Here is a 23,983-nt window from a genome sequence, read left to right on the forward strand (position 1 = left end):
TCAGATATCTCAAGATATTATTTTACTAACTGTCAGTTTTATCCTACAAGAAAGGTTTGGATGCAGAAAATGTTCATTCACATCATTTTAACTAAAACTTATGTCATCCAATATATAATAATAATTTTATTTCTTACCCTGTGAAAGTCAATAAAATAATGTTATTTCTTATATCAGATGCATGGATGAGCAAGGCAGAGTTACACACAGAAAACCCTAAGGAAAAGTAGGATGCAAGGAACTGGATTCATTTTAACAGTTATACTTGTATCAGTTGTGTTCTGCTCTAGCCCAAATACCTTCTTTCTCAGGATAACAAATGGTTTTTATATATTGTGAAAGCTGTGACATAAAAACTCTGCTGGAACATTACGGCAGTGACTTGTAAAAGGATATCATCGTGGAAATAGAATTTCAACAAAGGAACCATCAATTTCACAACTTGTTCTGTGTATTCCACAAATCCTTCCTTCAGTTCTTTGGCATAGCAAACCTAAAGCACAGAAATGCATGTAACATTAGTGAATTCTACTGTTAAATTGTTATATAAGCATCAGATACAGTTAGGTAACCAGTGACACAGAAGTAAACAAAGAATATCAGAAAAGCTAAAAGAAAAATCATGCAATCCCACATTCGCAGAGGTATTATGTCTTGATGATTAAATTCACTTTTACTAATTCATGAATCACCTTTGCACTTAACAGGAAAAGAAAGTCTCTTGCCACCCAGATTTAATTGTTTACTTTTCTCAGGATACTGCAATCTGGATGCAATGGTGTATACCCATTGAATTCCACCAGTAGAAATTAATCCTGTAGTCGGCTGTGTACTTAAAATCCCTACTATAGAGAACTAAGACCCGCCCTCAAGCATGTTTTTCCCATGAATGAAGAATTGTTAATGGGGATGGGGAAAAAATCCCAATTACAGTGGCAGAAGATGTGGAATCCAATAAAAGAAAGAAAATGTTATAGTTACAATGCAATTAAACTATTAAATTAAAAATATTTGACTCAAATATATTTTAAAAAATAATTAAAATCAACAGCTGTCCTTCTTAACCCTTGCTGCAATGAGTTCAACTCTACTTACCCTTCCCTACTTTTTGTAAAAGCAATCATTCAAACACTTCGGTAAAAGAAGAACCAGAAAGCAATTTTGCTCATCTCCTAGCCTTCCCCATGGTGCTTGTCTAAAAGATAGTTTACCAACTGTAGTTTATTCATCTTTCAAGGTTTCAGTTCTGCCAACTATTAATTTCTTTTCAAAGCATGTGATCAAAACAGCACTCACCAACATCTGACATGCAGTTGCTTTTTCTTCAAGTCCTGCAGTCTTAATACCAAAACTCTGCTGGTCTCCTAGATTTACAAACTCCCAGCCATCATCATCACTCATGTTCTCCATATCTTGTGCTAGTGTGAGGAAATATAGTTTTAGCATAGTTTTACCATAACTCTTCAGTGAAATTATGAATGAATTGACTAGAGGAACTCACTGTCAAGGAGAGCCACCTCAGGCTTGATGGATGCAGTTTTCATTAAAGGACCCATAACAACAGGAAGATATTGTTGGAATTCTTTTCCAAGGATCTTGCACATTCTTGCCCATGCAGAAATCATATACGATATCTGAAAATTAATAATATTATTTTCACCTTCCTTTTCTTCAATATACAAAGTTACATTACTACTTGGGCTGACAGAAAATCAAGGACATTTTAAAAGTTAAAATGTGCTGAGATTGACATTGAAGTTATTGCCATGAAGGGATCCATACCGGGAAGAGAGGAACAAAACTTGACATTTGTGGAACATTTTGAATACAAGCAATTCATAAAATTTTCTTGTTGCAAATATTTAATCAGTTCTGCAAACTAGGGCTCATGCTCCCATATTCTTGGGAGGGACAAAGGTACAGCAGTAGTTTATCTGAGGCAACCTAACAAGCTAATGGTTGAGGTAAAAATGGAAAACCAAGCTTTAACAGTTCAGTTTGTGCTGCAATACTAAAAATCTCAATAGCCAAATATAAGACCAAAGTGTGTGGACCCTTACTACTCTAATTCCAAGTAAAAATCTGTCATGGACATTTGCAATCTTCCTGAAAGCTAGAATTGCAATGACGCAAATTTGAACAACTGCATCCCAAAAAAAGTGGTGCCACTTTTAGCTAATACAGTACAAAAAAGTAACATTTGTGCAACCATTCCTCACTCATAACAGCTATTTCCGATAAAATGAGTCCAATTATCACAGCATGTGACTTAAAACATGTACAGTTAGAGAGTTTGATAGAGCCACTATCTAAATCGCCATCATACCAATAGATTCTATGGGATATTTTTGAAAAAATAAAATTAGAATCAATTATTTGGCATACCTGAGGGTCATCATCTTCCAAGTCATTGAAGTCAGTTTGTGTCTTCAACAAGAGCTGCATCACATCAGATGCATCTTGCATGAACTAGAAAGGAAAGCACTGAATGAGGTTACTATAGTTTTTAATTTCTGTTTCTTTTATTTAGATTATATGAAGACTTCTGATAGCTTCAGCTACAAACAATGGCTGAAAATTTATTCCTAAAAATCACATTCGGGGTGTAGAAAAGGTCCCTGTTCCTTGTCTCCTCTAAGCTGACAGAAAAATACTATTGATACATATTTAAAAGCAGAGCTATCAACAAGGCAATCTGGTAATAAATATGTTTGTTTTGAGGGCTGTTTTTTATTTGGAATCTTGTCAGCTAAAGTGCATCTCTGGACTAAAAGGCAAGAAAGAGTAACAAGACAAGCCGAGTAACATCAACAACATGTAGCTATCAGGTCAAGGGATGGAAATATTCTTAGCTGAAACATACCTTCTCTTTACCAACTGCAAGACCAATCAAGCTGATACATTCTATGGTTTTTCCTCTTAAGAGTCTAAGTTCCTTCTGAACAGCATTTTCAACGATGTGTTTAAGAGAAGGCATAAATAAATCATAGTATGGAACAAACTTTTCCTCTGCTGTATCAGCAACTGATGCAATTGATGTAACAACCTGCTCCAAAACCAATTTGGTGCCTTTTTCAATCAGCTGTTCATGGGTAAAAAAGGACAAATTTAAGACATTTATTTAAAATTCACTGAAATAGTACAGAACTTTAAGTGGAGTTTGTTTGATTGTCTTACCTCCTGCAATTTTAATACCATAATGGAATGAAGGTGCTTCACTAGGTTATCTAAATAGGGAATAAGGAGTGATTTTGGACAGTCTTCAGTAAAGTTGATCAGAGCAGCAGCTGCATGAGCCTGAACACGTTGGTTTCCTTGATCCTCCATAGTCTGGAGAAGAGCTGCTATTACCTAAAACACAAATTACTTTCATAAGTGGAAGATCTTAAAATGAATTTGGTCGATATACATTATATATCTTTCCACTTGCCTTTTCATGGAATTTCTTCTGGAAGCCTGGTGCAAAATCTGTAGCCATCTGACCAATTGCATTACAAGCAGCATATCTTACTCTTGGGTGCTGAAATATTTAGCTCTAGTTAGTAATGTCACAGAGCAAGCAAATATAAATTTTATAGGAAACCAAGTACATTAAACTTACAGGATCCTGAAGGAAAAGCAAAACCAAATTAACTATCTCATTCAGAATGCCCTCCATTTGTTGGTGACAGCCTTCGCCAATAGCTGAAAGAGCCATCAAGCCAGCATGTCTGCATTTCCAGTCAGCTGTAAGATATATCAAATGAAATTATTATTAGACAGGAAAACACATAGAGAAATGAGAGGTTGCTTACCTGTAACCGTAGTTTCCCTAGTGTTGTGCTGTGAATTCGCACTAATGGTACTCTCTCTGCGCATGCGCAGTCTCATCCGGAATCTTCAGTTGAAATTTAAAAGAAAAAGCGGTTGGCCCCGCACACACTCCCCAAGATAGCATAAATAGCCCGCGGCAGGCCAACCGCCTCCAGATCTCTTCCGCCGCCAAAGCAGCCAGAAGGAGGAGGCATGACAAACTGCGGGGAGGATGGGCGGGGCCGTGCGAATTCACAGCACAACACTAGGGAAACTACGGTTACAGGTAAGCAACCTCTCATTTTCCCTACGTGTCTGTGCTGTGAATGCGCACTAATGGTATAAGACTAGCGAGCTACCCACCTTGGATGGCGGGAGTCATGCCACCGCAGAAAAAAGCACTGCTCGACCGAACGCCGCATCCTTCTTCGCCATCAAATCAAGCTTATAATGTGAAACAAAAGTCAGCGGCGTCGACCATGTGGCAGCTCGACAAATGGCGTCCAAGGGCACACCCTTCCAAAATGCTGCCGTAGTAGATACTGCTCTTGTGGAATGTCCTTTCACGGCAGATGGAATCTCACGTCCAGATTTCTGGTAAGCCAACTTGATTGCAGAAACTATCCATGAGGATAGACGCTGCGATGACACAGGAGAACCGCAAGAGTCTTTCCTATACTTCACAAATAACTTAGGAGTTTTTCTTATGTCTTTAGTTCTACTAAGGTAGAACGCCAACGCCCTGCGGACATCAAGCAAATGGAGACTACGCTCCAAAGGGGAGTCTGGGTTCTGGAAGAAGGATGGCAAAATAATCTCCTGTGACATATGAAAATGTGATGTTACCTTGGGAAGAAAGGCAATGTCTGTACGGAGCACTACCTTATCCCTGTGGAACCGGAGATATGGTTCATCTGATCTAAGTGCGCAAAGTTCGCTAACGCGCCGAGCCGACGTTATTGCCACCAGAAAGGAAGTTTTCCAGGAAAGATGAGAGATATCACACGTGGCCATAGGCTCGTAAGGCGCACTTTGAAGAGATGATAGCACGATCTCCAAATTCCATGAGGGAATAACAGGGGCAACTGCTGGTTTGACATTCCCGTAGCCTTTGAGGAAAAGTTTAACTAAATATTCCCCAAAAAGGGAGGGCAGTCCTTCTTTCCTTCTGTACCATGAGATGGCTGCGAGGTAACACTTTAATGATGAGATAGACAAACCTAAGTCAGATAATGAAATCAAAAAGTCTAACACTACTGAAACTGGAGCTCTAACAGGGTCGCAGCCCCTACTTAACATATACTTTGTGTAACGAGCCCACTTATAAACATAAGAACGTTTAGTAGACGGTTTTTGTGCCGCATCTAAAATAGCCCTAACTGGACTAGACAAACCTAAGGTAAGATCTAATGATCTGGGGCAATCCTCCAGGCAGTGAGCCTCAGCACGTGAACATCCGGGTAGCAAACCCTTCCGTCCTGTAAGGTCAGGAGGTCTGTCCTGCTCGACAGACGTCTGTACCTCCCGTTGGACATCCCGAGAAGAACTGAGAACCATGGTTGACGAGGCCACCATGGTGTCACTAGAATACAGTTCCCTCTGTCCCTCCTTAACTTCGAAAGGACCTTCGCCAACAGGGGAAACGGAGGAAACGCGTAAAGGAAATCTCCTGACCACTTGAGAAGGAATGCATCCCCCAGACATCCCTGCGCTAGATTGGCTCTTCTGCGTGCACAGAAGAGGGGACATTTCGCGTTCTCCCTCGACGCGAACAGGTCTATTTTCGGGACCCCCCAGATCCCGAAGATCATATTGAGTTCCCCTTGACTGAGAGACCACTCGTGGCTCGAAATGGGTGTCCTGCTTAGCGTGTCCGCCAAAATATTCTCCTCCCCTGGGAGGTGAACGGCCATCAGATGGACCTCTCTCACTATGCACCAGTCCCAGATACGCATTGTCAGTCCTGACAGAGTCTGGGACCGTGTTCCCCCTTGCTTGTTTATATAGAACATTGTCGTTGTGTTGTCCGTTATCACCTGCACTACCTCGCCCAACAATTCCATCTCGAAAGATTTTAGTGCCTTTTCCACTGCGAGCAGTTCCAGTACGTTTATATGGAACTTGGCCTCCTCTGGAGTCCAAAGACCTCGGGCAGTGAGACCATTGAAATGCGCTCCCCACCCTCTTAAAGACGAATCCGTCGTGACAACTTTTGACGGTTCGGGAGGCTGAAAAGGCAGGCCTACAGTAACATTGGTCGGTTCTGTCCACCACAATAGGGAGGTCCGCACTTCCTCTGGCACGCGAAACCGCACATGGGGGTCGTCTAGGCCAGGACGGAACACTGACAGGAACCAGTTCTGGATGGTTCTGAAACGCAAGCGGGCATATGGCGTGACCGCTGTTGTAGAGGCCATATGCCCCAGTAGTACTTGAATTGTCTTTGCTGACACTTCCCCTGAACATAGGACTTGCACAACCAGGGACTTGAGTGACTCGAAACGCTCCTCCGGTAGAAACGCCTTCTGGTAAGTTGAATCCAAGACGGCTCCAATAAACTGAATTCTGCGGGCAGGTACTAGATGGGACTTTTCCCTGTTCACCACAAGACCTATAGACTGGAGAAGAGAGAGAACTGTGTCAACATGCACACGCAGGCGGTCACATGAGCTCGCTACTAACAGCCAGTCATCTATATACGGATACACCGTAATGCCCCTAGTCCTGAGGTGGGCAGCGACCACCGCCATGCATTTTGTGAAGACTCTAGGAGCCGTAGTAAGGCCGAATGGCAAGACGTTAAAATTAAAGGCCCTTTCTCCAACCATGAAAGCAAGATATTTCCTGTGGTGTTCAGCTATGGAAATGTGAAAATATGCGTCCTTTAAATCAATTGATGCGAACCAATCATCTTTATTTAAAAAGGGAAGGATCATAGGGAGAGAAATCATACGAAACTTTCTCGAATCAATATACATGTTCACTCCCCTTAAATCTAGTATTGGACGCAAACCTCCACCTTTCTTGGTTACTAAAAAATAACGAGAAAAATAACACCTGTTGAACATTGAAGAGTGAACGCGCGAAATCGCGCCCTTACTCAATAACTTCTCAATCTCTTCCAGCAGTGCTGGGGATTCAGGAGTAACTTTTAACTGTCCCAACGGGGGCCGAGATTTAAATTCTATTGAATAACCATACTCAACAATTTGGAGGACCCAACTATCGGTCGTTATTGCGGCCCAAGACCGTGCAAACGGCCTAAGTCTATCCTTAAATAGAAAACACTCAACTAGTTCTGAAGGCTCAGGCTGAAAAGAGCCTAACTGTTGCGGGACAGAAACAGATGGATCGTCAAAGACGACGCCTGGGATTTCCCGCAGTCTTAACCTTATTCTGGTTATATGGTTGGTACCTAGGCTTTGCACCAAAGCTCTGCCTACGGTTATATTGGAACTTTGTTGAAGCATTCCGATTGTTCTGAGTTGCACTGTATCCACTATAATTGGACTTACGATAAAAGGGGGCTGATTGCTGCCAACGAGGCTTCTGCTGGCTACCTGGCTGCCAAGAGTAAGAATATGGATAGGGATATTTGGCCGCCTGCATAACCTCACGTGAATGCTTAATTTTCTCATCCGTTGCTGGATCAAAAAGACCTTCCTCATGCATTGGAAGGTCTTCTGCCAACAACCTACTCTCCTCTGATAACGAAGAAGCACGCAACCACGCATGACGACGTATGGCTGTGGCCGTGGCGAAGAGTTTTCCAGATGTCTCAGCCATATGTTTGGCAAAAGTTTTTTGAAATTTGGAAAGAATAAGGGCTTCTTCTTGATAAGCCTTAGGAAGACGGCGGTCTTCAGCAGGCAGGAGATGAATAAAAGGTAGGACTTTGTTCCAGAGAAAACTCTGGTATCCGCTCATAAAGGTGGCGTAATGAGCCATCCTAGCGAATAACCCCGCAGCTATATGCACTTTCTTCCCGAGGGAATCAATCTTTTTGCCTTCCTTGTCTGGTGGTGACACAGAAAATTTTTTAGGCCTTCTAGACCTAGCTGCTTCCGCCACTACCGTATTAGGAGCAGTGGGGCGGGCAATCCAATTTGCTGATGAAAGGTCTACCTTGTAGAAAAGGTCAACCCGCTTAGGAATTGCTGGGGCAATTGACGGGGAAATGTCAGGGACCTTTGTCAACTTAAGCAAATATGGCAATGTTGGGAGTAGTGTAGGAGAGGAAGTGTCTTGTTCCTCAGGAGTAAACATATGGTCTTCTACAGTAGAAACAGGTTTGGGAGCAGGAATGCTTAATGCAGTTATCATTCTCCCAATCATTTGCACAAATTTATTAAAGTCATCCAGACGGTCCCCATTAAGCTCCTTATCATTGTCTATATTAGGGGCCTCCATCATCTCCACAAAAGCATCTGAGTCAATAATGTCATTTGGATGGTGATCCTCACAGACAGATGGCAACGGTGTGCCCCTTTGGGAATAATAACATCCCTGGCGCTCATCTCTCATGCACCCAGGGATTGTCTCTTGTTCTGGTAATTGTCTGTCAAGTCTATAGTCCTCATTACGACACCTAGGAGGACGTAAGTTCTCTTGAGTAGGAGGCATAGGTGGTGGTGGTCCACAATAGATGAATCTCCCTTGAGGTGTGATTTCATAAAATCCTGGGTGAGGGAGGGGAAGCTCTCTATCATTCCGACGGGAAAGCCTTGAAGAGGAGGCTTTCTTCACTTTCTTTGCACGTGCTTGCCTGCGCATCCTAGCAGAGCAGGATGAATCAGAGCAGGAGCTGGACGATGAAGAGGAGGAGGAGGAGGAGTCACTGGAACTGGATCGATCCCGACGCCTTCTTTTGCCCTTGCTCCTACGGGATGGAGCGCGAGCACGGCGCCGACTCGGGGCCCCAGCGCCTGGCATCCCCGATGTGGAAGGCTGCACGGAGCTCGCGCGGTGCCGATTCAAATCCCCAGCACTCGCGCCAGCTGATAGGAGGAGCCCTTCATAGGCTGCATGCCTTGGCTCCTCCTCTGAGGCAGTCCCTTGGGCAGTGGGAGGAGCCGGCGCCGAGAGCGTCGGCATCGGCGGCGTGACGCCGGTCTCCTCCCGCGCACGCGCGGGGCGTGCTGCAGCCGATCTCGGCTCTCTTTCACTTTCAATATCCTCCTGTGCTCGCACGAGGCGAGCGGAGGCTCCTGCCGGCTCCTCTGCATTGGTAAAGCCACGTGGAGGAGTCTCTTCTCCCCTCTCAGCTAAAGGGGCCAGCTGAGGGGCTGCGGCCATGGCTCCTGCCGCTTGCTTTGGGAGCCTCGCCGCGGCCGATTTGCCCTCAATATTTTTAGTTTTTTTCATTTTCTTCGCCGGCTTTTCTTGGGACGCCAGACCAGGTAAGTTTTTCTTTTTTGGCTCAGTAGACTTAGCCATTACAGGGAGAAGAGCCCTTTCATAAAGGGCAGCCTTTAAACGAATTTCCCTATTTTTTCTTGTCTGTGGGGTGAAGGACTGGCATATGGAGCAGGCCTGAGATAAATGTCCTTCACCCAAACAGGCGATGCACAGCGAATGTGCATCATTGTCTGGGTAATTACTCTGACAGGCAGAGCAACGCTTAAATCCCTTTGTAAGGGACATCGTAACAATAATAATAAATAATAAGCAGATCTGAGCAATAGGAAGATCCGAACTTGCTGCTGTGAGCGCGGATGAAGAGATCTGGAGGCGGTTGGCCTGCCGCGGGCTATTTATGCTATCTTGGGGAGTGTGCGCGGGGCCAACCGCTTTTTCTTTTAAATTTCAACTGAAGATTCCGGATGAGACTGCGCATGCGCAGAGAGAGTACCATTAGTGCGCATTCACAGCACAGACACGTAGGGAAAGGTAAGAATACATTTTTATCTAGAAATTGAATCTATTTAACCACGAAGAAGTGTGGTTTTAAAAAACAGTAGAATCACAACATCAAAGCAAGTGTACATTGATGGGTCTGACTATCATTCCTCAGTTAAGGAACTAGTTAATAACTAGTAAAACTCTACTCAAAGTCTGCAGAATTTTTAATTTTAAAGTAATAATAATAATAATAATAATAATCATCATCATCATCATCATCACCATCAATATATCCCACCCTATCTCCCCTAAGGGACTCAGGGCAGTTTTCATCAAATAACGGCAAGTACAGTTATTTACATCATTTAAAATGCTTGATAGAATAAGAATGCGTTCTCTCATGACAAAAGTCATGAGAGGGGATTTAATAACTTCAGTTCTGTACATATCCTAGCCAGTCAATCCTCTGAATTTAGAGCAGTGGCTCCCAACCTTTGGTCCTCCAGGTGTTTTGGACTCTAGCTCTCACAATTCCTAACAGCTGGTAAGCTGACTGGGATTTCTGGGAGTTGAAGTCCTAAACAACTGGAGGACCACTACTAATTTATAGGGTTATGGAAAATGGTCTCCAATATTGAATGTAATAACCAGATAGATACCAGGAAAATCAGCCTTTTAACGGTCTGGTAGCAAGAGTTCATTGTACAGCACACAAAAGGCACACGAGTGTTCATCCAAAAACACAAATGTAGTTTAAAAAACCAATTGCATTACAAGTGGCATATTTTGCTCTTGGATGTTGCAATACTTAGCTTTAGTTAGTGCCCCAAGCTTACAAGTGATTTCTATAACATGGATAGATAGTAATAGCAATGCAAAATTTTGTGTTTGAATCAATTGTTTCTAAAATATCATTGGGTTTGGCTGAATAACATTAATGTCTGGGCTGTTGTAGGTCTTTTTTCGGGCTGTATGGCCATGGTCTAGAGGCATTCTCTCCTGACGTTTCACCTGCATCTATGGCAAGCATCTTCAGAAGTAGTGAGGTCTGTTGGAACTAGGAAAAAGGGTTTATATATCTGTGGAATGACCAGGGTGAGACAAAGGACTCTTGTCTGCTGGAGCTAGGTGTGAATGTTTCAACTGACCACCTTGATTAGCATACAATGGGCTGACTGTGCCTGGAGCAAACTCTTCTTGAAAGGTGATTAGATATCCCTGCCTGCTTCCTCTCTGTTGTTGTGCTGTTGCAATTTTAGAGTTTTTTTTAATACTGGTAGCCAGAATTTGTTCATTTTCATGGTTTCCTCCTTTCTGTTGAAATTGTCCACATGCTTGTGCATTTCAATGGCTTCTCTGTGTAGTCTGACATGGTGGTTGTGAGAGTGGTCCAGCATTTCTGTGTTCTCAAATAAAATGCTGTGTCCAGGTTGGTTCATCAGGTGCTCTGCTATGGCTGATTTCTCTGGTTGAAGTAGTCCTCAGTGCCTTTCATGTTCCTTGATTCGTGTTTGGGCAATGCTACGTTTGGTGGTCCCTATGTAGACTTGTCCACAGCTGCATGGTACACGGTAGACTCATGCAGAAGTGAGAGGATCCCTCTTGTCCTTTGCTGAACGTAGCATTTGTTGGATTTTCTTGGTGCGTCTGTAGATAGTTTGTATGTTGTGTTTCCTCATCAGCTTCTCTATGTGGTCAGTAGTTCCCTTGATGTATGGCAAGAACACTTTTCCTCTGGATGGATCTTCGTCTTTATTTTTGTGGCTTGTTCTTGGTCTTGCAGCTCTTCTGATGTCTGAGGTGGAGTATCCATTGGCCTGTAGAGCCCAGTTGAGGTGGTTCAGTTCATCTTGAAGGAGGTGGGGTTCGCAGATTCTTTTTACACAGTCAGCCAAGGATTTAATGGTGCTTCTTTTTTGACTTGGGTGATGGTTGGAGTTTTTATGTAGATATCTATCTGTGTGTGTGGGTTTTCTGTAAACGGTGTGACCCAATTGTTGATCTGGTTTGCGGATGACTAGGACATCTAGAAAAGGCAGTCTTCCTTCATTTTCTTTTTCCATGGTGAACTGGATGTTTGGGTGGGTGCTGTTAAGATGGTCCAGGAACCTGTTTAATTCTTCTTCTCCGTGGCTCCAAATGGTGAAAGTGTTCACCCACATATCTGAACCATATTGAGGGCTTTTTTGTTGCTGTCTCCAGGGCTTGCTTTTCAAAGTGTTCCATGTAGAAATTAGCTATGACCGGGCTGGGAGGGCTCCCCATGGCTACTCCATTTTTCTGTTCGTAGAACTCATTATCCCACTGAAAGTAGCTGGTGGTGAGGCAATGGTGAAACAGAGCTGTGATGTATTCTGGGAACCTCTGGTTGATTAGTGCAATGATGTCTGCTACTGGGACCATGGTAAATAGAGACACCACATCGAAGCTGATCAGTTTGTCGTTGGTATTTAACTTGCCCAATATGGCTTTGTAACTGTGCAGCAAGAAATTTTGCTAGGTTGTACGTGGGGGATCCAATGGCACTCACGATGGGTCTGAGTGGGGTGGAGTCCTTATGGATTTTTGGGAGTCCATAAAGCCTAGGTGGAAGGGCTTCCGATTTACATAGCTGTTGTAGTATGTCGAAGTTGACTGAGGAGTTCTTAATCAGAGTGTTGGTCTTCCTGGTTATTTTGGCAGTTGGGTCTTGTTTTAAGTTTTCTGTATATAGTAGGGTCCAGGAGTTTTCTGACCTTCTCCTTATATTGTTCTGTATCCATTATTACTGTGGCATTCCCCTTGTCTGCTGAGAGAATGATGATGTCAGGTCTAAGTTGAGGTCTCTGATGGCTTGTCTTTCCTTTCTTGTAATGTTACTGGAGGGAAGTTTTGCCTTTTTCAGGATCCTTGCTGCTTCCCCTCTTACTTCTTCTGCTTCTTCCTTGGCGAGGCGATAAATTGCTGATTCAACGTTGACAATGATGTTTTCTACTGGGATCCTGGTGGTGGTTACAACAAAAGTTCCTCCTTTCGCTAGTATGGATACTTGGTCTTCAGAGAGTTGTTTGTCTGTTAGGTTGATGATTGTCTGTGATGTATCCAGTTCTGGTTTCGGCTGTTGCTTTTGGCGTTTGTGGAATTTTTGTTTTTGTCTGTTGGTGTGGATAGCCATGTTTTTCTCCATTTTCCTATACGTGAGGTTGTCTATTTTGTCCCAGTCCTGGGACAACATCATCTTCTGGCTGATGTTGATATGGAGGTGCAGCAGTTCCTTGTCTGTGTTTGCAAGTTCTTTGCGGATGGTGTGAATTCTCTCGTAAGAGGTTGCATTCCAGGCGGTCATAGATCCGGTGAGCTTGTGGTGTTTTGAAAGTCCTTTTGGCTGCGAGAAATTGTGGGTGTTATCTGTGTCTCTGCAACGTAGAAGAAAAGTCAGGGAGCACAGTAGATGTGCTTTCCTGATCCGTAGTTTTTCCAATCTTCGTGTGTCTTGGAACATGAATGTCCCCATTATAACAAACATCTTGAGGTCAGGCCAGAGCACATATATGCATCCTACCACTCTAATTAATTGGTTAGACAAACAAGGATGAACTTGGCACACAAATTTAGGGCAAGAGCCAAGGAAAGTACAGCCTGTGGGTTACACGTGGTCCCCAGGGAATTTTTATGCACTCAAGTATTCTGTGGATCTCCAAAACCTTGGACCTCCTTCAACCCTGGCACCATGTCCAGAAATCTACCTCAGAGTAAATTCCAGTTTGACTTTAGGTGACTTGGGGTCACTGTGGTCTACCACAGGTCCAAGGAGGCAAAAATCAGTCCCCATAGTCACCCACATAGACAACCCTTGGATCAAAGCACTAGGATATCTGTTGCAATGAGAAAAATCTCTTTACTTAGATAATACAACAATCTATAATGAATCTGTTCTGAGAATGTTTAACCTCAGAGAAGAAAAGTTAATGGTCCAAAGCACAACATACCACTGGATGTTTTGTACACAAATAATGGACTCCCAATTGCTCCCTTTTCAAAGCAATAAACAGCACCCCAACAACTATCTCTAAAAGCCAAGGGAACCTAATGAGGTGCCCAAACTACTTCTTACATAGTAAAGTACATGGGATTTTTTTCATTTAACCCACTGATTCCAAAATCAATCACATTCATTTTGAATACCCAATCACTTATTTTAATTATTCAACCCCCCAAATATTCTGTTCAAAGATCAAAATAAAATCACTTACGATTCTGAAGCATTTGCATAATATGTTCTTTTATCATAGGAAGAACAAGTTTTCCACCAAGGCCACATGCCATTCTGTCCAATGCACTCTCACCCGCAACAGCATTGCTAAAAAGTGGGTAAATTTTGAAAAATAACTCAACAATTAAGTTAGAAATCCAGTCTTCTTAAGCATCTACATTTCAGAGACAAAATAGTCTGTAGGTCTTTGAAAGTACAAACACAACTTTAAAAAGATATTATGATGCCAACACACTTATGCATCGGTGTTGTGTGAAGCCTGCTCATTATCTTAACATAAGTGATATTGTCAGAATGTTCAAAATGCACCCTCGGTATGTAAAACAAAATTTAAAAAAACAAACAAAACAACACAAAAACAAAACATGTCATTTATTTTTGGTTTTCTGACATGCAGATAATTTGGATGTAACCAGCAAAGGAGTGAATTGGCCTCTAAATAACAACATTCAAAATACTGTGAAGTACTTTTGGCAATATATAAATGGCAGTATTAGTAAATCTGAATGAACTGTTCTTTAAAGAATGTACAAATCAAAAATCAAAAATACCAGTAGCAAGTCTTACTACTGGTATAAATATTCATCATATTCTTTTGATGCTTCTGCCCACACCGAGGAATCTTAGTGTGGACACTGTGCATGTATGCACCAATTTCCACAATAGCAAAAAGTTCAAAATATGTCACTACCATTTAGTAAACTGCAATACTTACAGCAGCAGTTGACAAACATGCAGCTGCTGCATGTAAACCGAACACAAGCATAGTCCAATTAAGAGTGATTGTGGGTCCACAGAGTTCTGAGACTACCATATGATTTGGGCAGGTCACTTATAGACATCAAAAATACACCTTGAAGTGTAAGAGAATTCTCGAGAGGTGAACCGTTTAATTTTTTAAAAAACAATCCTGTTTACCTATCAAAATCATCATCTTCCAACTCATCAGCATTTGCCCAGTCTTCATCTTCTTCTAGATCAACCATCATTGTTAACATCTGAGGAACTAAAAAAATTAAACACTGACAGTTCATGGACTTCTGAGAAAGAGCCGTATGAATGCTAATGAAGACCTCAATAATCTTCAGATCCCAGGTCAGCTATGGAATCATGACAGTTGGATATATTTCACCCTGTCATACCAAATTCTGGGTTTCCCAATTAATTTGAGGAGCTACAGTTCACTGATAAGACAAAACTGCATGTGGGCAGGCCAATATCCAGTTTGTACATATTCTTAGGTTTATAATCTGTGAGAACTATCATAACAAATAGATTACCACGGCCCAAGACATAACCACATGATTTTCACCTTCATACTAATTAACCCAACTGTTACATGTAAATGCAAATGTTTTACTACAATGCTGTATATGTAGTTATAAAAAAGGATGAGAAGAGGAATATTTCCAGATTAGAACCTTAATGGCTTCCCTTCCCATAACCATGGAGAAGTGTTTCAACGGTGGCTACATTTACCTAAACTAAGCCAAAAATAATGTTATTCAATATAGTCCAAAATGTTTAAGAAACCAGGAAATGCCAGATATGCATTACATGGAAATCTAATACCATGAAAATCAAATGACATTTGTTTGTCTTTAACGGGTACAAATCCTTAATCTAATTCAGTTGTTCCTACTTCATACAAAAATGTAAAGATGTGTGTAAATCTTAATAATCTGATAGTTTTAAATTATTTTAGTAGTCAATAACAGCTTTAAACATTTATCAGCTTTTGGATTGCTTAGCATTTACTATATGTAAAATCTGTATGTTTTTACTGCCTTTTAATGTGATCCCATAATAGGGGCACATTTATTTAGTTATTTACTTCACTTCTATGCTGCTTTTCTCCCCCCAGCGAGGGACTCAAAGCTGTTTCCAACATAATTATGGCAAAATGTAATGCCTCACATACAGAAACCTAATATAACGATAATAACATACAATTATCAATTAAATCATAAAACACAAGATCATTTAACATTAAAACATGGAATTAAAACATATCAATATAAATATTAAAATCACACATATTGCAATCTTGGAAATAGCCTTCTACAAGCCTCTTATACAAGCTATTTGTTATGTATATAATTGAGATTGCTTACTATATTGTATGTATACATTGGTATGCAGTTTTCTCCTTAACTCTATGCTGTTAAGAGATTGTGGGAGGGACTACAGACCATGTGACCCTGATCTTAGAATGTTCAAAGCAAGACTCCATTTTAGAATACATTTGAATCAGTGAAGTCCGTTGGAGTCAATTAAGTCAGTTAGAAGTCGGTTGAGGTTTGAGGCAGTTTGAACAGGAGTATAGTCAGTATGTTGCAGTGAGATGTTCAGTTAATATACAAGTCTGTTTGTGGCAGATGTATAGTACAGTCAGTTGAAGAATAGTACAGTATACTACAGTTTTAAGTATAATTCAGTTAACATGAAACCAATAAACAATGTACTGGTATGCTAAATACATGAAGTTTGTAACTAAATCAACTATGTTAACTTTTAATGAAGACTACTTATTTTTTTGGTCTCTTGAGAGCATGTTTTGAAAGCAATATATTCTATGAGAGAGTAGATATATATATATTTGGGCAACTGAAATAACATTTCTGACGATCTGCTATATATATTGGCATGTTTATTCCTAACTGTTCAGAGAGATAACCAGGTATATCAGTCTAACAGCTGAGAAGCCTAAACTGCCTTGCATTAAAACTAGTGGATATTTACCATTAAGGAGAAGGCTGACTAAAGTGAGTTTTTAACTCTTCGCAGCAAGATCATACTTTACTAAAAGTTACGATATCTAACAAGGTCATGCCTTTCCAAAAGGTTATGATTATTCCAAATAGTATGAATGCCAATTAATCTCCAAAAGGGACATGCTTCCAAAAGCCTGTGGAGATTCCTGGTTTCCCCAATATGCAGCCGCTTAAAACGGCTGAAACAACACTCTGATGTATTTGAGAGAAAGACTGATTTAGACTTCTGAGCTGATCAGTGGGACTTTGGTTTTTCACAACAGTTCAGTAGGTAATGTGTTGCCTTATACAACAAATGTCTCTCAAATCCTTACAGTTCTACTATATAAGTATATCACAATTTGATCTACAAAAAATAACAGAATGTTTACTCACTAGCTTGTGCAACAATGTTGATATGCCTTCTCAGCATAGCAGCAGCAGTCTCTGATAAAGTAACTATTACTTCCAGTGCCAACTGACGTTGCATGTTACTGAGACTAGTGTCAGCACACAGCTGAAATCACAAAATATTTAAGCAGGACATTAATAAACAAATAACAAAAAAAAAACCTTCAAAGTAACACACTGAAATTTGTGATGGAAGGATCAAACATACCTTCAAACTAAGTTGTAACGTAGGTTCTAAGTGTGGACGTAAGTATTTCGGAACTGTATCTGCGATCTCTACAAGAGACTTCAATACTGAATCATCATTTTGATAACAGGAGTCATTCACAGCCTAAAATATGAGAATTTCGTTAAGACTTCTTTACCTGCAATTTCCACTTAAAACTAAGCTCTTATACATTACCAAGATATTGTTCACTGTTTCAAGATACTGTAAGCAGGATAAAAATCTAACCTTAAGACTAGGCAACATATTGATTGAAAACCTCAGTAGCCCAAGTAATTATTCTTATGCTTTCACTGCAAATAATTTTAGTGAACACCTAATTAAAGTGTTACCTGTTCAATTTGGTTACACAGCTCACAGATTTCACATTTGTCAAACATTTCTCCAAATTACAGCGATGAAATTAAAAAAGACTATTTTTTGGAGAAGCTTCCAGGGAAACAAGTCATGCAATATACCCTGGTGGTGGAGTGGGTTAAAGTGCTGAGCTGCTGAACTTGCTGACCGAAAGGTCGCAGGTTTGAATTCAGGGAGCGGTGTGAGCTCCCGCTATTAGCCCCAGCTTCTATCAACCTAACAGTTCAAAAACATGCAAATGTGAGTAGATCAATAGGTGGGAAGGTAACGGTGCTTCATGCAGTCATGCTGGCCACATGACCTAAGAGGACAACGCCAGCTCTTCGGCTTAGAATTGGAGATGAGCACCAACCCCCAGAGTCAGACATGACTGGACTTAATGTCAGGGGAAAATCTTTACCTTTACCTATTTATTTATTTTCTTACTACGCTTCTATACCGCCATTCTCAGCCCGAGGGCAACTCACGGCTGTTTACAAAACGGCACAATTTGATGCCCACAACAGTACAAAAATAGTTTAAACATTAAAAACATTTAACATAGATAAAAATTCATTACAATTAACATCAATAAACATAATAAAAACCATAAGTCCTCCGCATTTCATTAATCAGTCATTGTCCAGTCACATTGTCCAACTGTTCCGAGATCAGAGTTCTTTGCATTTGTGCTTTTTCCATTTGCCTGTATTAGAATGTTTTTGTTATTTGGCTATTTTGCATGCAAAGACTTGGGGACATTTTATGAAAGCACAGAATTTGTTTTTTTCAACAAGTGCACCAGCATAAGCTTAAAACAAGTACATTTTCCATAAATACTAGATTGAATGGTAATAATTTTTCATTGATGTTTCAGTCTCACCAAATCTGATAAAACCTGATGTAAATTTAATATCAATTGATTAAAGGTATTACAAGAACATTTTCAGTCTTCACAATATAACCCTTTTGACTTGAAAGTGGTCTTTTCCACAGTGCATATGATACAGAGGACAATGACATTAAAATGTTTCAAACTGAATATCTGTTATAGACAAATAAAGAGGAAACAAAAACAATTTTGAGTTAGTATGTTTAAGATTCAGATTATACAATCTGTCTTTAGAGAAATTTGTCAATAATGCAGTCTATAACTAATTGCACAATTTAATTTCTTAGTCATTTTTTATCAAAGTCCTTTCAAAAAATTGTTAATATAACAGCTCTCCGTGCACTTGTTCCCAAACTATAAAGTTTAAAACATAGGGAAAACAATTTGTATTTTCAGGCCTTATAGGCTTTTCTTAGACATCTTTAGTTATTTGAAAGGCACTGAGTAATACTTACTATTGGTAATAGTTACTGTGCTGATGTTCACACTAGCAATTCATACATTATTGACATGGAAAAGAGCAACACTGGATGCATTTCATATGTCACACCTTTAGTCTATAGAAGGTAATGTACTTGAGCAAACATTCTGAATGAGACTTTACCTGCAAAATTCCAGGGAGCAAGTCTGCAAAATGTTTAAGAAGGGGAATATTTTGTTCATTAGCGAGAACAAATGCAGCCGCAGCTCTAGCTGATAGTGTCCTGATCTAGAATAAAAATTAAACACTAACATTAGTACATTGTTCCTTAAATATTTTAAACTTCCACATATATGCTAAACTTACTCTACATCATAGTTATTCTATAGATAGATAGATAGATAGATAGATAGATAGATAAATACAACAATTAACAGTGGTGAAAATTACAATCACCACAGATTGCCTCATCACATATTTCTGTGTGCTCGCTAGAGAGAGAAGGTGTATGTGCTTTCAAGTCACCGGCTGGCTTATAATGACCCCATGAACTTAAGAGGGGTTTCTTAGACAAGGGGTATTTAAGAGCTAGTTTTGCCAGTTTTTTCCTCTGAAATATAGCCTATAGCATTTGCAATTCAATGGTAGTCTTCCATTCAAATATTAATTAGGGCCGAACTTGCTTAACTTTCAGGATCAAACAGGATCTAGTGCCATAAAAATAAGGTCTTTAGTGGGCCGCTAAATCAAGCTCTCATCAAGCACCTTGTTTTAGTGCTGTACTCCGTGTATGGCGGAGGACTGATGTCTGGCAATGAGTCTAGGAAGTAGGTGAAAGTAGACTCACTGTAACTGCCTACACTAAAAGCACAGATAGGAAAATATCCATACAAGAAAGCTTCTTCCTGGTCTTCAGGTATCCTGTATTAGGTCAGGATAGTGTACTTCAGAAAACAGCCACCACAAAAATCCAATATGGATCAAGACTGTCCCTCTTACAATCTCTCTTAAATCTTAGCTGCCTTGAGAAGGAAAATTCTACTCTGTCAATTTTGAACATGTAGATATATATGTCTGAACTGGAGCTGTAACTAAATTGTATTATTTATTATTAATCATTATTTACTGGATTTTTATATCACTTTCCTTATCCCTGGAGGGACTCAAAGTAATTTCCAGTATAGCCATGACAAAATGTAATGCCAACATGTATGTGAAAAACCAAAACGTAATATCAAACAATAACATGTAACGGTGAATAAAACTATTAAAACTACATTAAACCATAAAACATATGCAACATTTAGGCATTAAGACATATAAGTTAAAACATATTAATATAAAAATTAAAATCACATAATCCAACATCATAATCTGAGGCCATTCCAAGTGTCAATTGCACATAATCCCTATTCATTTTTTGCACTACTTACTAACCAAAGGCATGGTCCCACAGCCATGTCTTTGCTTTCTTTCCCAAGTCTACCAAAACCCAGGGAATATGGGATGGCTGTGTAAACACTTGCAAGAAGATCTGTATTGGAACCAGTCCAACTGTCTCAGGAAAACTCTGGAACAACGCACAACTTTCCTTAATGTGGGTCAAAGTCATGCTAATCTGAATCTGCTCCATGCATCGTGCAGACACTATGGAGTTGATTCACCCCCTTCCCCTTTAGGGTTATGTGTCAATGTAGATGTGCCCTTGGCTGCACTCATTTCCTAAACACCATCAAAGCCCATGAGTGCACTGTGAATCAATATCTTCAAGAAGAATGAAATTCCAAGAAAGAAGTTTGAACCTCTATTCTGTTATGCCTTTGTACTGGCCCTTGTCTTGTCTTAGTAAAGTCAAGTTTTGATTTGTTTGCCCTCACCCACTTCCTAAATCAGATACCAATTCAGAATGCCTTTATATTATGTTCAAGGATATCAATGATTGAACTATGACTATAAGTTTTCATTTCAGATATTATATTTTTCCCCTCAGGGACAGCAATGCTCCCACATTAAACAAAGGTTTCTGGTATAAATTCAATCAATGTCATCAGACAAGATCAAATTGGTTTCAAATTACCTGTGGATTCTCCTGGTCCTGCATACACTGTACCAACATGCGTTTGATGACTTCCAAATAATGCTGCTGCTGATTTCCAAAAATACCAGGGAAATTCCTAAATGGGAGGTAAAAATTGTGCACATTAGGCATCCTTAGAAGTATGCACATTAAAATATGAAACATGTAATTTATGTAGAGTGATATAACATATTGTACAGTATGATCCAAATATCCAGCAGAATCATGCAACAGGATAACATTAAACAATCTAGAAAATGTCTAGAACCTATTTTTTTCAAAGGTGGTTAAGTGAAATTACTGGTACTAGTCCTACAAACACTGGGGTTGTACTGTAGTTTAAAGAAAATAATGACCAATCAATCTATATCTACATTCTATATTTGTCTGTGTGCATCCCTAACACTCAGCAAGCTGAATCAAAGTGTGGGGTATATAAACTAATGGAATACAAGACAATGGTGAATGACTAAAGAACGCACAAATGTAGCTACTGCTGTTGATCCAGCATTATTCAACTCACTTCAGAAATTTACCTGGAACAAAAGGTTTCCTTCAAACCCCGTTTGAAGCAAGCTTTAAAACAGGATTTCTAGGTAACCAGAAACAATTTTACCATCTTCCACTGCTATGTAAAATACACCAATGTGATCACTGAAGAACAACACTATACCAGAAGATATGTAGCGCAGCTTCACGTAATCCCACATTTTGAGAGCTGACTGAATCAAACAAGAACTTCAGACCTTCTGGCCACTGGTTATTGCCATCCTCATCTATAACAACGAAATATTTGCTAAATCAAAATCAAAGTGATATCACTGTTTTATGCAAATCATAAAATAATTGCTATCAATGCATTATTTACATAAAGAGGAAAAACTAAAATATAACATACCTATTAAATTCCTGGCCAGTTCGGCTACAATGTCACAGATTTTTCTCCTCATACTAGACTGTGTTTCCAACTGAATAATCAAAAGCAATTCACTTTTGATGGCAGTCTGAACTTCAGGGGGTAATGTTGGATAAACTTCTTCAAAAGAAGCTGACAGAAGTCTCCGTAAGAGCACAGCGGCCATTTGTCTTGCCTATTAAACAGAAACACATTAGCATACTTGCTGGGAAAACTATTCTAGGAAAGCAGTTTAGTTCTGTTCTCTGTAATATTATTTCCTACATAGCTAGGCATAAAACTTAAATGCTAAACCGTAGCGCTGACTCTGCCACACCTATTTTTGGCATCTTTAGTCATATAGCTTCAACTATCTTCACAGCTGGTATAAGAACTAAACAAAGCAAATGACTCTACTATAAAAGCAGTGCACATTTAGAAGAATGTGGTGAAGAGCTTCATGGACTAAGAGAGGTCTTCTGAATGGATTAATATTTATACAGAAGCAACAGTCATAATGCACTTTATCATAATATGAAAGAATGGAGTAAAAAACTAAGTATAATTTTAAATGACAATGTTTATTATTTTCAGACCTATTACAATGTATGTTTTAAATATTTTCTTAGTATAGTTCAGTTTTAATGTGGCTTTTGCTATGTTTTTAATTGTAAATTTGAAAAGTTCTTTGAAACCCACCTTAAGCCCAGTCTTGGGCAAAAGGCAGAACATAAACAGAGTTAATAATATTGTAATAGCATGTATTAAAGTACATTTTAGAAGTGAATTAACTATGTTAACTAATTAGGTCTTTCAAGAAAAGGAGGCTAAAATTGACATTGCCAAGACAGAAGACACACACTTTTCACCCAAAATTAGCCAGAGAAAACATACCAACAGTGAATATATCAATATAACTAGAACTACAAAAATATATACTAGCAATGAATATATTTTTCTATTGTATTATCGAAGGCTTTCATGGCCAGAATCACTGGGTTGTTGTAGGTTTTTTCGGGCTATATGTTCTAGAGGCATTTCTCCTGACATTTCGCCTGCATCTGTGGCAAGCATCCTCAGAGGTAGTGAGGTCTGTTGGAACTAAGAAAAAGGGTTTATATATCTGTGGAATGACCAGGGTGGGACAAAGGACTTTTGTCTGCTGGAACTAGGTGTGAATGTTTCAACTGACCACCTTGATTAGCATTTGATTGACTGGCAGTGCCTGGAGCAATCTTTTGTTGAGAGGTGATTAGATGTCCTTGTTTGTTTCCTCTCTGTTGTTGTGCTGTTGCAATTTTAGAGTTTTTTAATACTGGTAGCCAGAATTTGTTCATTTTCATGGTTTCCTCCTTTCTGTTGAAATTGTCCACATGCTTGTGGATTTCAATGGCTTCTCTGTGTAGTCTGACATGGTGGTTGTTGGAGTGATCCAGCATTTCTGTGTTTTCAAATAATATGTTGTGTCCAGGTTGGTTCATCAGGTGCTCTGCTATGGCTGACTTCTCTGGTTGAAGTAGTCTGCAGTGCCTTTCATGTTCCTCGATTTATGGTTGGGCGCTGCGTTTGGTGGTCCCTATGTAGACTTGTCCACAGCTGCATGGTACACGGTAGACTCATGCAGAAGCAAGAGGATCTCTCTTGTCCTTTGCTGAATGAAGCATTTGTTGGATTTTCTTGGTGGGTCTGTAGATAATTTGTATGTTGTGTTTTCTCATCAGCTTCCCTATGCAGTCAGTGGTTCCCTTGATGTATGGCAAGAACACTTTTCCTCTGGGTGGATCTTCGTCTTTACTCTCGTGGCTTGTTCTTGGTCTTGCAGCTCTTCTGATGTCTGAAGTGGAGTATCCATTGGCCTGTAGAGCCCAGTTTAGGTGGTTAAGTTCATATTGGAGAAGGTGGGGTTCGCAGATTCTTTCTGCACAGTCTGCCAAGGTTTTAATGGTGTTTCTTTTTTGACTTGGGTGATGGATGGAGTTTTTATGTAGATATCTGTGTGTGTGTGGGGGGGGGGGGGGTTTCTGTAAACGGTGTGACCCAATTGTTGATCTGGCTTACAGATGACTAGGACATCTAGAAAAGGCAGT

At 40.0% G+C, this 23,983-nt stretch overlaps 1 protein-coding gene across 1 annotated transcript in view; it reads right to left on the minus strand.

Annotated features, from left to right (window-relative positions):
- Positions 1-23,983, minus strand: part of IPO5 (importin 5) — a 46,141-nt gene that overhangs the window by 14,857 nt on the left and 7,301 nt on the right. Inside the window, exons 3-18 of the mRNA XM_060769522.2 lie at positions 21,900-22,092; positions 21,675-21,777; positions 21,002-21,098; positions 19,108-19,212; positions 17,258-17,380; positions 17,035-17,155; positions 14,804-14,891; positions 13,866-13,972; positions 3,602-3,726; positions 3,431-3,520; positions 3,178-3,351; positions 2,864-3,082; positions 2,386-2,469; positions 1,502-1,634; positions 1,297-1,418; positions 397-493 (exon numbers count right to left, since the gene is read on the minus strand). Of these exons, the coding sequence (XP_060625505.2) occupies positions 397-493; positions 1,297-1,418; positions 1,502-1,634; positions 2,386-2,469; positions 2,864-3,082; positions 3,178-3,351; positions 3,431-3,520; positions 3,602-3,726; positions 13,866-13,972; positions 14,804-14,891; positions 17,035-17,155; positions 17,258-17,380; positions 19,108-19,212; positions 21,002-21,098; positions 21,675-21,777; positions 21,900-22,092 (1,981 nt within the window). The remainder of the gene's footprint in view (positions 1-396; positions 494-1,296; positions 1,419-1,501; positions 1,635-2,385; positions 2,470-2,863; positions 3,083-3,177; positions 3,352-3,430; positions 3,521-3,601; positions 3,727-13,865; positions 13,973-14,803; positions 14,892-17,034; positions 17,156-17,257; positions 17,381-19,107; positions 19,213-21,001; positions 21,099-21,674; positions 21,778-21,899; positions 22,093-23,983) is intronic.

Source organism: Anolis sagrei, chromosome 3 (assembly GCF_037176765.1).
Source record: "Anolis sagrei isolate rAnoSag1 chromosome 3, rAnoSag1.mat, whole genome shotgun sequence".
Taxonomy (NCBI): domain Eukaryota; kingdom Metazoa; phylum Chordata; class Lepidosauria; order Squamata; family Dactyloidae; genus Anolis; species Anolis sagrei.